The sequence below is a fragment of the Scleropages formosus genome, chromosome 1 (genome assembly GCF_900964775.1).
Source record: "Scleropages formosus chromosome 1, fSclFor1.1, whole genome shotgun sequence".
In the NCBI taxonomy this organism is placed as follows: Eukaryota; Metazoa; Chordata; class Actinopteri; order Osteoglossiformes; family Osteoglossidae; genus Scleropages; species Scleropages formosus.
The window spans coordinates 37,616,552-37,632,428 of NC_041806.1; the positions used below are offsets into that span (position 1 = coordinate 37,616,552).

General features: G+C 42.4%; 1 protein-coding gene across 6 annotated transcripts in view; it reads left to right on the plus strand.

The window, feature by feature from the left end:
- dnmt3ab (DNA (cytosine-5-)-methyltransferase 3 alpha b) overlaps window positions 1-15,877 on the plus strand; it is a 144,331-nt gene that overhangs the window by 47,914 nt on the left and 80,540 nt on the right. For 5 of the 6 annotated variants that reach the window (XM_029250489.1, XM_029250493.1, XM_029250492.1 and 2 more), the window contains 2 exons: window positions 3,735-3,791; window positions 14,537-14,876. In XM_029250489.1, coding sequence (XP_029106322.1) covers window positions 3,735-3,791; window positions 14,537-14,876 — 397 coding nt within the window. The remainder of the gene's footprint in view (window positions 1-3,734; window positions 3,792-14,536; window positions 14,877-15,877) is intronic. The other variant, XM_029250502.1, reaches the window with a different exon arrangement.

Below are 15,877 nucleotides of genomic sequence, written 5' to 3' on the forward strand. Positions count from 1 at the left end.
GGCTCTGAAGCAAGGCAGCCCTGCACTGGACTGCTGGATGTCCTTTGCAGAGTGGGATCACTTGAAAACAAAGTGTTGAGAACTGAGATGGTTTGTGACAGTGCCTTTTGTTAATTCAACAAGAAGATTGTGAATTGTTTAAAAAGTTCAGCTCTGTTCTTGTGGATCAAAGCTCTTCCTCTGTGGGGAATCTTTATTCAACAAATGCCACAATATGCTCTGCATTTGGAGCGGAAAAAAAGATTTGTCAAGAGGACGGCTCATTCTCTGCTTTAACGTGACACTGAAGGCCGGCGATTAATGTGATCACTCCAGCATGTTTTTGTATCAGTTCCGGGCCTCGAAAAGCTGTGCCTTCTCCCCCTGGCGGACGTAAGAGCGCTACGTCGTCCTATAGACGGCTCACAACATGGAGGACGGAAAAGGCCGGCACAGCTCCTCGCATGGCATTCAGTCGTTCATCTCTATTCATTCATCCTGGCGTTCATTTACTCCCCATTCCTTGAGGGAGATCAGCTTGCCCCAGAGCAGGCGGCCTTAGGAGAACCTGTAGTGTTGAATATACTGTTAGCAGGAAAGCCATTGAATGAATGAATTGTGTGCGGCTTGTGTGTAAATGAATCTGTCCCACCACTGGGTCCCTGAGCCCCGGGGAAGGGCTTGCTTTATGCCCCGGCATTCCGGGAGTGAATCTTTTGTGTCCTCGAGTGCCATTAGCATGGACACGTTGGACGCCATACTCCAGCAGCATAAAGCTACCAGTTATCGGGCCCTGCAGCCAGTGGGGCAGTGGGCCTTTTGCAGCTGGGAGCGATCGATAACCCCAACAAGTCGAGGGGCTGGCAATAATGGGCCCGACAATCGTTCACATGGACATGCGTATGGATGCATGGCGGAGGCCGAAACCCCTTTCTTTACGGTAGCATTTCCGCATCTCGTTGGAAAGAGATGGTCGGAAGGCGCATTCCTCTGCAGTCCAGTTTTACAGGGAGTGCTGACAGTCTTCCTGCCAATATGCAGTAAGTTCAGGTAGTCCCCGAGTTACGAACATCCGAGTTACATACAACCTGTAGTTATGAACCACATCCCATGAAGCCTAGTATATTACAAAATCGAGTTTTACACACACACACACACACACACAATAATTCGTAATAACACACAGGCACTACTTTGCAATGCACATCAAAACATTGCTCATCTACAGCGGTTCATCGGCTCATGGGCACCCAAGTCCGAGGTAGGACAAAGACTTTCGTCCTTTTCTCTCGGACCACATTGCTGTTAACAGTGACTTGTGTGTTTTGATGTATTTTGCTTTATTTTTTTTTTTTGTTTTTCCCCTCCTAACCATGGCATCAAAGCATAAATGTGATGCAAGTGATGGTGATGCATCAAAGAAAAGGAAAATGATCACAAGTGAAACTAAACTGGAAATAATAAAGCGATCAGAAAAAGGTGAAATGCCAATGAAAATTGGAAAAACAAACATTAAAGTTTCTTTAATCTTTTTTATACCTACACTCACACACACACACACAATCACACTCTCTCTCTATATATATCTCTTTATTATAAATACTGTAGTAACATTTATTATTATCTCTTTCTATGCCTCTATGATAAATACACACACACTTTCAGAACCGCTCGTCCCATATGGGGTCGCGGGGAACCGGAGCCTACCCGGCAACACAGGGCGTAAGGCCAGAGGGGGAGGGGACACACCCAGGACGGGATGCCAGTCCACCGCAAGGCACCCCAAGCGGGACTCGAACCCCAGACCCACTGGAGAGCAGGACTGTGGCTCAACCCACTGCGCCACCGCACCCCCCCTATTCTATGATAAATACTGTAGTTATATTTTTATCATTTCATTGTATTATTATTGATTCTGCATGGTTATATTAAGGATGCTTTAGTGTATCCGGACATGTTTCTTAATGTATTTTATATATAGAAAGGTACACTGTATTCTAAGACAAACATTTGACTAACTGACGTTAGACACAAACCTTACCTAACTGTTCCAACTTCCGTAAAAATCCGACTTAGACTGACTTAGGAACGGAACTCGTTTGTAATTCGGGGACTGTCTGTAATGTACTATGCCAGCCTTCTGAGTGTTCGAATAAGGCTTCATGGGGAAAAACCCCTTTGTTTTAATATCTCAGTCGTCATTAGTACTTGAAAACAGTCATTTGTCCAAATTTGGAATACTTACAGAGCTATTATGTTCTTTCTTTACGGCAGCATTTCCGCATCTCCTTGGAATGAGATGGTTGGAAGGCGCATTCCTCTGCAGTCCAGTTTCACAGGGAGTGCTGACAGTTGTCCTGCCAGTGAAAGAAGAAAAATCTCTCTGAGCCGCTTGCATTTTTTTACTGAGATGTTTTCTTTCCAGGCTAAATACACACCAGCTATGATTTTTTGATGTACAATAACAATGTCTTTGTGCAGGATAATGTGCATGCTTTCAGAAATTTTTTTTGTGCGACATGGACTATAAATGCAGTGTTATTTATAGGGTTTGGTTCTGTTACAGCAAGCTTTTCTTGCTATGTCTTGCTTTCTGTGAAAATGATTTGTCACCCAATTTATATTTTCCGTTATGTTATATCATTTGTTTTTATTGTACAGTGCTGTAAATCCAAAGAGGACAACAGTGCTGCAATCAGTGTGTACAGTCTTGTGTAATTGCGAAGATTAAAAAGACAAAAATTTTTAACACGGAGGACGGAAAAGGCCGGCATAGCTCCTCGCATGGCATTCAGTCGTTCATCTCTATTCATTCATCCTGGCGTTCATTTACTCCCCATTCCTTGAGGGAGATCAGCTTGCCCCAGAGCAGGCGGCCTTAGGAGAACCTGTAGTGTTGAATATACTGTTAGCAGGAAAGCCATTGAATGAATGAATTGTGTGCGGCTTGTGTGTAAATGAATCTGTCCCACCACTGGGTCCCTGAGCCCCGGGGAAGGCCTTGCTTTATGCCCCGGCATTCCGGGAGTGAATCTTTTGTGTCCTCGAGTGCCATTAGCATGGACACGTTGGACGCCATACTCCAGCAGCATAAAGCTACCAGTTATCGGGCCCTGCAGCCAGTGGGGCAGTGGGCCTTTTGCAGCTGGGAGCGATCGATAACCCCAACAAGTCGAGGGGCTGGCAATAATGGGCCCGACAATCGTTCACATGGACATGCGTATGGATGCATGGCGGAGGCCGAAACCCCTTTCTTTACGGTAGCATTTCCGCGTCTCGTTGGAAAGAGATGGTCGGAAGGCGCATTCCTCTGCAGTCCAGTTTCATAGGGAGCGCTGACAGTTGTCCTGCCAGTGAAAGAAGAAAAATCTCTGAGCTGCTTGCCTTTTTTAACAGAGATGTTTTCTTTGCAGCTAAATACATACAAGTTATGATTTTCTGATGTACAAATAATGTCTTTGTGCAGTATAATGTGCATGCATTCAAAAATATTTCTTGTGCAACATGGTCTGTAAATGCAATGTTATTTATAGGGTTTGGTTCTGTTACAGCAAGCTTTTCCTGCTATGTCTTGCTTTCTTTAAGAATGATTTGTCGCCCCTATTATATTTCCCCTATGTTATATTATTTACTTGTATTGTACAGTGCTGTAAATCCAAAAAGGACAACAATGCTGCAATCAGTGTGTACAGTTCTGTGTAATTGTGAAGATAAAAAAAAAAAAAAAAAAAAAAAAAAACTCTAATTTTCAACAGGACCACCAGATGTACTATGGAGTGGATGCCATTTCAAGAATGCTTAGAATGAGTCAGGTATGTCCAAAGTGCCGACGAGCACGATTTTTCTCTCCTGTCGCTCATCACCTTCCCATTCATAACCCATCAACCCATCATTTCCTATCGCCCTTCATACATACACAGTAAATAGCTCCTCGGTGTGGAGATTCCTTTGTGTTTTGTTTCAGACATTTGTGTGTTACTTTTGTTCAGGTGTGCAGTGGTTGCGGACAGTTGCATCATTCCTGCTCCTTTTTTTAGTCCTAATCTGGGGACATTTCCACCCTGTGTTTTCTCGTTCAACTGCAACTCTCTGTTACCTCTATGGGTTTTAACTGCGATGTTTCGGCAAATATGATCGTTCGTTATGCAGTTTAGATGTGGGTACACCACGGAATAATTACCGCACTGAAATAGGCAGCAGTTTACAACTTAGGATGTAACAGTGGTTATCTCCTCTTTTTGGAGCAAACTGATTAAACACTTCTTTTTTTAAAACTTTGCATCATATAATATTACGATAGGTTCCAGATATTTGATGTATAAATATAATATGTCATGTATTTATGCAGTTATATGGCCATAACTGCAGAGTTAATAATGATAATGTGCACTACCTGCACTTAAAGAATCCTCTGTGGTACAAATACCATAAAAAGCCCATTTTAATACTGGCGGCAGTAAGGCACACCTGTAACAACAATAGACTAACCCTTTCAACCCTATGGACACAAGTGGAGGGCAGAACATTCTGGAGCCACTCCATATATGGTAAATAACTGCTCTTTGCAACCACCGCGACTATGCGACAGTAATAGGCTATCCCCGGATTATTGGTTGTATTTTTCTTGCTTGGCTGTTCTCATTATTAGACTTCTGTTTTGTGCTCTTGACGCAATAGGAAATGCAGAACCTTTTTTCGTCAAGCTGACTATGTTAGTAAACGGACAGCTGGGTCATTCCCTCTGTTGTGCCGTTGGCAGCACAGCTGAAGACAGTGACCCAAATGCAGAATGAAATTGTGTAATACTAACACTTTTTTCCTATCGGACACTTTTATCCAAATCATGACTGTAGTGGCGCTCATATGGTATGTAGTTCTACTTGAGCAATTGCATTTAGATACCTCGCTCAAGGGTATCATTATGGGTTTTCTCTTGGGACCTGAACCAGGGGATAGTACCCTGGTGTAGAGTTTAGAGCTGTCATCTTACAAGTGAAAGGTCCCAATTTGAATTCCAGTCCTGCTGTAGTACCCTTGATCAAGGTGCTTTCCCTGAATTGACGTAGTGAGAATACGTTGGTGTATAAAAGGGCAAATCATTGTAAACTTGTTTGTCTAACAGTGTAAATTGCCTTTGACAAAGTTAAATGCGTGTGAAACTAAACAAACTAATAGTAAAGTAAGCCGGTAGTAATAGCTAGTGTAGTGGTTAGAGCTTCTCCTTGGATGCCAAGGACCCAGGTTTAATCCCACCTCCTGGTGTAGCACCCTTGAGTAAGATACTTACTCTGAGTTGCTCCAGTAAAAATTACTTAGTTGTATGAACTGGTAAATCATTGCAAGTCCCTTTAGAGAAATGTGTCAGCTAAGTAAATAAGTGTCAACTCAAGGAACAGATTGTGTTGTTTACATTTGACTCATCAGTTTTGAATAGGTGTTCCATCCTAAATGTTCACTTTTGGTTTGGTTGCGTGCAGAGAACCTCTCGCAGAGCTACCAGAACTATATTTTGGGCACATTTGTGTGTGAAGTTTTCTCGTCTTTAGTCTCTCTCCAGTGATACGTAACACGTGCATCAACCTCTGAAAAAAGTTGAATGAGCGCAAGAGACTGGTCGGCAGTAACAGTGTACTGCGTAATGAAACAGGAAGTGAGTGTGTCAACCGCTTCTGAGGCGGAAGGCAACAAGGAAGACTCCAGAGTTGTACTTCAATAGCACGTGGATTTCTATAAATCGGCAGAGCGGTGCAGAAAACTTCTGGATCCCTGATCATGGTATGTTGGGTTTCATGTCTCTTGGTCTTTACCGAAGTGTCTTTATATTTAAGCGTAGACCTTAGTTGTCTAGTGCTTTTTTGTTCCCTAGGCCATATGGTTAATAGACTCATAATGAACAACTTTGAAACAGGAAATGCCACACCATTTGCTGCATTGTTGGCACAACCACAGTATTTACGGTCAAATCTGGACTGAAGGAAACCAGTTGTTTTTTCAGTAGTGACCGTGATGACAATGAAGTGAATGGGAGCCCCCCCTTTGTGAAAGGGTGTGTTTGAAACAAGAGAATTACCAGAAGTGTTTTCACAAACAAATCCTTCACTTGTTAGTAGTAATAGATTGCTGTTTTTAATTTATGTGAATGCTTGATGTACTTACCATTTTGGCTCGGAGTCTGTTAGAGGGCTCACACCTGCTGTCGAGCATGGTTCATGAGCCGCCTTTCTGAGATAGTTTTGGACAAGAGAGAAGTGGAGATTGGCCGCCGGTGGGGTGCTCAGAATACTGTATGCAGGAACATGGAGGTTATACTGAGTTTATATACCTTGTGTGTGGATCACTTGTGCTTTCCACAAATCTAAGAATTAAAGAAATTAAAGAAATATCAAAGAATGTGCGCTTCGTTTAAACTTTTTGGTCTGTTACCATGGGATACGTGCTCGTACATTTACATGTATTCATTTAGCAGGTGCTTTTCTCTAAAGCAGAAAACAACAAAATAAAAAGTACAGTTCACAACAGACAAAGAGCTTTAGACGCAAATATGGAATTGTCAAAACGCAATTACTTTACCTGCTGTGGCTGCTTTTGCTGGTACACAATACACGAGTAGTTGCCCGTAGAATGGGCAGCCAGATAGGATTACAAAGGTGATCATGACAAATGTTGCATTGTCAATTTACAGAGCTATTAGGCGATCAGAAGAGAAGTGAGTCAAAAAGAGATGTGTTTTGAGACTCTTCTTGAATGTGAGAAGGGATTCAGTAGTTCTGAGGGACAAAGAATGCTTATTCCACAAATCAGAGCCAAAACTGAGAGCCGGTGGACTTTGGAATTTGGATCTCTTGTGAGTAGAAAAATGAAGCAGCCAGAGGTAGTGGGAGTGATCTGGTTCTACGGATCTTGGGGTGCAGATTGTTTTACTGTCTTGTAGAGAAGGAAGAGTGATAACCTGGGAACGCTTCGCAAGCTGACAACAACTTGTGCCATAACATTTTAGGAGGGCATTTCCCTTCAAGTCTTTGCTATTTATTTTCCGCTTTATTTACGATTACCCATTACGATTGCCAGTTCCTGTAATTAGGGGCTGACACACTTTAGGTACAATCAGACATAATTATGGTATTGAGAAACCTTTTTTCTGCTGCAGTTTTGCAATGAGTGATGGGTTGGATTGGAAAGAAATGTCTGTGTCAGAAAGGTGTCACTCATTCAAATACATGTTTCTTTAAGGTCATAATAAATAATGGAAAGACCTAGAGCCTTACGTGTGTGTGAATTATCTAGATAATCTCACACTCAGGTCAGGTTACACATGTGGGGTGGATTCAGATCATATAAACAGTCTGTACAGAACACAGACACATGAAATTCTTAAAAATAATAATTCATTACTGCATTTTCCCCCCCATTTTTCATCTTCATTCTTATATTTTGCAAAACAAACCACTGTGTAACTTTGGCTGCTTGCTATTTATAATAAAACTTTTTTTCTGACTTGTGATTGACTCCTTCAGCCTTTTTGGAACCCATACCTTTAATGAGGTTGTGGTTATAATATGAACTTACTGATATTTCCTACTCATAACAAGAATGTGATGAGAATGAAACGTGGCGCTCGTCCATTTTCAGTAGCCTCTTTCAAGTTTTTTTTCTTTTTTTAAATGGAATATGTTAGCCTCTGTCGTGCTTCTTTCTTAAATTTTATAAGTGGCACTGCTCCAGTGGAACGTGCTTTAATAAAAGCACAACCGGTTTGTTGTAAAGTCATTTCGGTGGGGGAAGCACTGGCATCAGCTTTTAATTATGGGCTAACTGCAGTCATTTCACAGTATGTCACTTTCCTTCCTTTTTAACGATGGGCCAATAAAAAATGTGCCCAAGTTTTCTTTGTGTTTGTTAGTGTGCGTGGCAAAAAAGGTTAAGCTGTCGATTCTTTTGAGAACCTACGACACCGAAATACTTTAATTCATTATTGATATCTCTTGGTTTGCAGCCTAGCTTTCAGCAACACTTCTCGGAGAAAAGATTTAGGGGTACACTAAGTGCAGTAAATCATGTCAGTCGAATTTTGGACGCGCTAACGCCGCTGCCGGTATCACGTGGTCCTACGTCTGATGCTCAGAGCCGATTCTGTTTCAACGCTTCTTTCTCAAACATCCGTCATTATAGAGCAGTTCGACGCGCCGTGGTATGATTTATTGTTACAGCTGTGAGGTGGGTGCAGTGCAGGAGGCAAAGACGTTTCAGACCACCATATGATTACGAAAATAACTGTGCAGCATTTCCTGTTAGACATTTTCTTGCTTAAATCCTTTCTCCAAACAAAGGAGTCCATGAGCATTTGAGCGAACTAGGGTGGGTACATGAAAGCAAGGGAAAGTGTGGCTGACACCCACCTCAAAACCTTAAACTTTTGCGAACTCAAAGAGTAAAGAGCAGCACAGAGACTCGCGCCGTTTGAAATACGAAACACCCTCTGAGGGGTTTTAAGGCCTAGCGGCCTAGCCCGTTTGCAGCGTGTCGGCCGCGCAGCCTGTTGCAGGGTAACACCGGAGCAAAAACGGTGTTTAACTGAAAATGTAATGCACGAGGCCTGCTGTCATTTCTGTTTTTTTTTAATCGTTTTTAATACTTATAGCCAGTTTTTGCAGCGGAGGTTGATGTCCTCAGAGACCGGTGCCCTCCATGTTTAGCTTGCGCTCGATACCCGTGCTGCGTAGCCAGCTACTAAACAGGTTGACCATTGAGAGCTCATAACCTGAAGCGCCCATGTTATAGCTGAACTCGTTCAAGTGTTAACTGCTTCAGGTAGTAACTTTTGTTCTGCTTTCACATCAGAGAAAATCAACACATGCACTTTGATTTGACAGGCATTTCACTCGCAGTTGAACCCTTTGGAATATCCATCTTCTGTCGTTTGTGTTGTGTTGTTTTTTTTCTCGGCCAGGGCGCTGCACCTCCAAGCAGGCCCTTTAAGCGCGTTTCTTGGCCCCTGCTGAGCTGGACACACATTTGTTTATTGAAACACAGGATGCTGGAACATGATGTATATCTCTTATTAATCGTTTATTGTGCATGCGTGCTGTGCTTCTGTATGTTAATATAAGGAATGAGTAATCGCTTTAAAGTGCAACACAAGAAAAACGATGTGGTCGGAGTCATGCAGATTTCAGAGAAGTTTGCCGAACTGTTTCTGTCTATCAGATGCTCTACTTTTTCTGCTCTCTGACCTCTTACCAGGAAAGCGATGGAGCCAGGAGGAAGTTGTTATAAAGGGGTGAACACTCCTCTTACCCTTGGTCAAGTTTTTATCACTGTCACAGGTTGCGCTCATTGTTCAGACTACACACACAGTAAAAGGATATTAATGACCACTTTGTAAGTAAAGAGTTTAATGGAATACTATATGTGTTTCATGTAGGGGACATGGTGGCACAATGGGCTTGGCTGGGTCCTGCTCTCTGGTGGGTCTGGGGTTCGAGTCCCGCTTGGGGTGCCTTGCGACGGACTGGCATCCCGTCCTGGCTTTGTCCCCTCCCCGTCCAGCCTGGTTCGCCATGACCTCGCTTGGCACAAGTGGTTTCAGTGTGTGTGTGTTTCACGTGCTTTTGGCTGTGTTGCTGTGTATTTTGCTCTTTTTGTCTATGACTGTACATTACCTATATATCCATAGACGAAAAAGGGTCATTAAAGCCCAGCTTGTATTTTAAGTAAATAACTTTAGATTGAGTTCTGTTGTCTTAAGGTGGGCAGTGCGTCGTAATGAGAGATTCCCTCGAGATTTTAATAAGTCTGTGCAAGGAATACTTTTGTAGATGATTCTCTGTTTGACATTAGGAGAGCTGGATCCATGTCCAGATTAAAGAATTAAAAAGTGAATGAGGTACGGTCCATTGCACCAGGTCCATTTGCAAGTAGTAAGAATGCTTCACTGTGCTGTTAAAGCCAGGGTTTCCTGCCAAGTCTGATTTGTACTGTATTCAAAAAGCTGGCTCAAGTTCAGAATCGGTCATTGAGTACAGAGGTTGTAGTATGTGGTATTTTGAGGTACCATACTGCCTCTTCCTAGTTGAACTGGTGTATTTATGCTGTTTCCTTTTGTTTTTGTTTTGGTTGTTCCCAGTTATTAGAATCAGATTTAAGAAAGGCTCTTTTGAAAAAATACAACGCTAATATTGTCTATGTATCTTGTTTCAGATGACTTTCTTTTGAATTCTCTCTAGATTTTTTGTACAATTGACACTTTGTATTTTGAGTCTGACGCTTGGTTCCGGCTCCTGGTATCACACTTACTCAAGCTGACTTACTCTTACTGTACACCACAAGTGTGGTGACTCTGACTAAATGAAAAACTGAAATAAGTTCATCACTGGAACAAGTAAGACGTGCCACTTAAAGCATTCTCGAAAAAATTACACTTCTGAGTTTTTTTTAGAGTTTGGTTTTTGGATACCGGTTACACGCACATTTAACATGCTTGCCCTTATCATGTAATTAAAATGGCTGATTCTGTTAAGTGTATTTTCTTCCTAAATCTTTTTCAGAATGTAAAAGAACACCTACTGTAATGACCCATCCATGTGCATTGTGCCGTTCTAGGTCGAGCTTTGCTTTTTCTCAGAAGTCTGCTCAGCATTCGGTGCTTCTACTCACTACAGGGACTGGAGCTTATAGTTTTGTGACATTCGGAGCAGGTGAACACTGGGTTCATTTGTAGTTTCTATTTACACTAGACAAATATAAATCTTTCTTCAGTTGACCCCTTCCTCCAAAGTGACTTACAGTGTTAGGTTATGATCACGGACACTAAATACAGGTAAAGTTGCTGTTGCCTTAAACTCTTAACACTACAGTGCAGCTTATAAATAACTTTTAATGATAAAAAAAATATTTTTAAGGTTTAATATTTTTAATAATTGTACATTTTAAAAGAATTTTAAACTCTGTAAATGTAAGTTCGGTGGATGTTCTGTTTGTTTTTCTTACATCTGTTGTATGATTTTAAAGCACATTATTCACATCTGGCAAACACAGAAACCTTACAGGTTAAAGTTTAAATTCAGGATGACATGATGGCACAGTGAGTAGCGCTGCTGTCTCATAGCACCTGGGTGGTTCAAGAGGCCGTGGGTTGCTCGGTCTGTGTGGAGTTTGTATGTTCTCCCTGTGTCTGCGTGGGTTTCCTCCCGCAGTCCCAAGACATGCTGTTCATGTTCCCCCATAGTGTGTGAGTGACACAGAGAGAGTGTGTGTTCCACTGATGTATGGATGAGTGACCCAGTAAGTAGTGTATCTAGCAGTGTAAGTCACCGCGGTGAACAAGGTATGTGGGCTGATAGCACTACATAGTTTGTTGGAAGTCGCTTTGGAGAAAAGCATCTGCTAAATGAATAAATGTGAACGATGTATACCGCCGTTGTGGAGGCGCTCGGCAGTTAGCACACCCTCAGACCCCTTCAGTGTGCACAGACTGACATCTGAAACAGTGCTAAAGCAGCTTTTATCACTCGAGCAGCCTGTGTGTTGTTAATGTGATGGTGGTGCAGGGCCCAGCTTGCTGACCGGTCCCTACGTTTGCAGTTTTGAGGTAGAAAAGAAAACGTGTGTAACTCTCTCCTTCGTTAACCCGTAACTCTTTTACGAGAGTATGTTTCTCTTGATCATTTTTTTTATTAGCTCACAAATTCGCAGACCTCAGTGCGTACGTGTGTGTTTGCTGTCCCACAGCATCAGAGCACTTTTGCAGAGTGTTTGTAGCAGTTGTCAAAACTTTCTGTGAGATGCGAAGGGATCGTGTGGAAAAAGCAGAAAAGGAACGTCAGCGTGTGGATCCGCACGGCACTCGCTTTGCTGCCTAATGTATGGAAAGCCATCTGGGGTCTACGCACAACCCCCTTTTGTGCCGTAACAGAACTGATTTATTCCCTGCTCGCAGTTTTCCTGAGAGTAATAAAAACAAACTGTAAATGGCACCAAGGCCTGGTTGTCAAACTGATGAAGGATTAGGGTGAATCATGAGAACTCATTAACATGATCAGAGATGGAGATGACTGTGGAAAGTTGGGGGGAGGCGGCGCCAAAAGTAGGTGAACCTCATTTAACCCTGTCTCGCTGGCCTCCCTTGGATCTACTCTACAAAGTTATACTTACAAGGGAAATGAGGAGAAGCATCTCCTTCAAGGAAAAGCTGTCCCTGCTGCCCAGATTTCGCCACACATGCTTGTAGTGGGCAGGTAGTGAGGTCGATTCCTATTCCTGTCGTGGTAAAAGATGGACAGCAGCGTAAGAGCGGACCTGCTACTAGACACTGACCATCTGTTGAGCTTTTTATGGGATTTCTCCAGGAGAACAAAGTGATACTGTGATACTGAGCTTGTGAGATCAAATAAAAGTTCAGTTTGCATGTTCAGTTTTATGTTCTCAAGGTGTACTTGCAAGTACTCTTTCACTTTTTACCTGGATTACATTTTGTGTATTTATGTGGACAGATCACAACAGCAGACACCTCAATGAAATCCCCACAGACCCTACATGCTGTGTTGCGTTTGGCACATTTGAGTTTAGTAATTACTCCGGCTATTTCACGTCTAATATGAACTTCTAGTTGGTCCTGCAAGCTTCGTCCATCCGGTGTGAAACTGTAGAGCCCACATTAATGAGGATTTACTAGCGCAGAGTGGAGTTTGACAAAGAAAAGAGAAATTAGCCCGGACTTAATTAAGTGATAGTGTGGCAATGTACAGTTATTTAATTTGAATACAGGTCTCTTTAGTCTGTAATTAGCAGATCTGTAGGTTGCCACATTTCTAATGACTTCTGTGGTTTCTGGGTTAAAGCAAAGCCCCCTACTTCATAATAACTGGGATTACAGCCTCCATCCCTAATTTAATGGGTTGCCTTCTTTAATTGAGTTTTTTCTTTGATTACAAAGCTGTGTAATGGAAGAACATGTTTTATGACATTTTCTCTTTTTTTGGAACAGAGGCGTTACGGCTAATGAGCGTAGCAGCATCTTGCATGCGTGCCAACAAAGTTTTTTTGCTTTGCGGGGCTTAATATGCAGGAAAATAAAGAGGTGCCAGTGTGAATGTTTAACGTGCGTGGATTTGTCATACAAGGTGCTAGTCATTCACCGAATCAGTGTTGGCAGTGTAGACATGTACATCATACACATTCCATCTGACCCCATATGTGGTTCCACATGCCGTCGGTCTTGTATAAGAGATCTTGCCTGGTGTCACGTTGTCGTAAAAGCAAGGTCTTTCCCCTCTCAATTGCACTTTCTCCACAATACTCAGGTGAAACACGAGCTCAGATTTCCTCTCAATTCTGAATGTGTCGTATTAGTAGTGCCAAACGGGTCACGCTCTAATAGCGCCCGTACTGTCATTTCAGTGTTTCATTCCAGCACCAGACTGCCAAGCACTGCCAAGTAGTGTGTTCGTCTTACTAATTATCTCAGATATGTGTGGTAGCTCTTGACCCTCATAAAACCATTATTATATTACCTGGAATTTTTGATCTGCTCTTAGACTGCTTTTGGATCTTCAAATCTTACTGTGTATTTATTTAGTTTTTTCCATCAGAAGTTCTTTGTCAAGAACAATAAGTGCATCTGAATGGTTTTGCATGAAATTTGACGATTCGTTTCCTTTGCTTAACAACCTGTGGTAATACTTTTAAGTAGTAACTATCGCTTTGTAACTTTTGCTTGTTTGCAGTTTTTTAAGTCATACTTTTATAATCTTTATTGATACCCTGTGATAAACTGTTGGCCTGTCCGGGGTCCTCCCTGCCTTGTGCTGTACACTTCCAGGATGCGCTGGAGAACAGTGTGACCTTGCATGAGGACACGCACTAGTCAGTAAATAAATCATCAATCTTCATAGATCACTTTTTGTTACCGGTGGTGACACTGTACATGAGCAATAGTCTCTCGATGTTGCATTCAGTGTAAATAATTTAAACTTGAATTGTGTCATCTGCAGTCAGTCAGCAGAAATCAGGCGGTTCTTGAACAAGGGAGAACCCAGACAGTAACCAAGAATGGGCTGGCAGGGGTCAGAGTAATAGGTGTTGTCAGGAGTGCAGACATCCTCTGGGGTGAGGATCTTAGTTGATTCCCCTTCATACTCAACGTGGGCTCTCAGGAGGAAGCTGAGCAGAGATGTAAACACTTGAACTGAAAGAACCTTGACTGCAGTAGTACTGTGGTTGGAAGTACTTTCTTCTAGTTCCTGGCTAAAAAAAAATTTTTTGGCATAAACTGAAAAATTGCTGAACTAGGAGTTTCTGTAGACTTTAAAATAGTGTTTGTAAAGTGAAGGAATATGAATGGGACAAAGTGTGCGTGTTAAAGATGTCTAGGGTAAGTGTACGTTAATTATTTTGTAAGCTGTGCTGCAAGTGAATATGAATCCTCTTTTTTTAAAAAAATAAATAAATTAAAAAAAAAAAAAAAAAAAACAACAACAATGGGTAACAGTATATTCAGTGAAAGCCCTGACAGGTCTCTGCAAGTCACAGCCCAAAATCTGCTCTCTCTCTTCCTCTGCAGGTGGCCAGCTGTGAGGAAGCGAAGGAGAGTGTGGTGGGCTCTAAGAGTCACGCTTGCCCCGAGAGCCAGTCCGCAGAGCAGGTGCCCAATGGGGGGCTCGGGGCCCATGGTGGGGCCCCTGCCTCCTCCTCCCGGCAGGACAGGGGAGTCCCGGAGAACGGCGTCTCCAGGGATCCAGCCGGCCGTGCTGAAGGGCTTCCGGATCAAGGCTCCTCCAGGAGGGGGTGTGTAGATTCCTCCATGGAGAATGGCCTCCAGGATTCGGAGAAGGATGGAGAGCCGGTTCCACCCATACCCCGCAGGAAGCGTGGGAGACGGAAACTGGAGCACCCGGAGAAACGTGAGTTTTGATGTTTTCTTTCGATGGCAGACACGCTCGAGTGATTTTTATTACAGTTTTACCGTCAGTCATACTACGTAGATTATTTAAAGCCTAGTGCCGGGTTTCCTTGTCATGAGCAATTATAGTAAGTTGTCTTTCTCACTGGATGGTACAAAGCACCACCACAGAGTCCATCATTTTCCTAAATGGCAGGTTTTAAGCAAACAGAAAAATGATGAACTAGGAAATTAACTTAAAAATATCCAGTTTCTCCGTTGGTTATCCATCTGAAAATGTAATCCTGGTCCTTAGTATTTCTGTACATTTTGTTTTGAATTTTTTTAAACAGTTTTTTAAAGGCTGATTGTATTTAATGACAAATAGTTCCTTGTCAAGGAACAGACTCTTTCATGTAACATTATACTTTTGGCAGCACTGCTCTCAGTGAGGATTTAAACATAGGTTTTATTTGTCCAGGTTATCAGTAGAGTGTTGATGGGCAAAATGGTACTGTCACTCTTAATCACATTATATTAAGAGCTGCTATTGTTTTAGTGACTAATAACATTTTGTAGGTGTGCAGTTTTGCTCCATTTACCCTCTTATCTGCAGTTAACAGACCCATAGCAGTCTGCTCTTACCAGAGGAAAACTTACTCGTTCGTTTACTCACACTCACTTTTCTTAACAGCTTATTGTAAGGCATGGTTGCAGCAGTCCAGAGCCTTTTTCAGAAGTGTAGGGTGCTAGGTTAGGCAGGGTAAACTCTCAACAGGATGGCAGTCTTTAGCAGGGTAAAAAAAAAAACACCATGTAAATATTCTCCTTTGCTGACAAGTTTGCATTGTATTACGAGACATTGTATTAGATCCTTGGCTACAGAGTTGATCCCAGAAGCATGGAATGCAAGTGTAGATTGCCTTGCCTTTTCTCTCTGTTTCCATTATTCAGCTGCTGGTGGGACTTAGGCACTCTTCATCATAATAAGGGGAAGTCACTCGACATTCTTCTCTAAGGGTT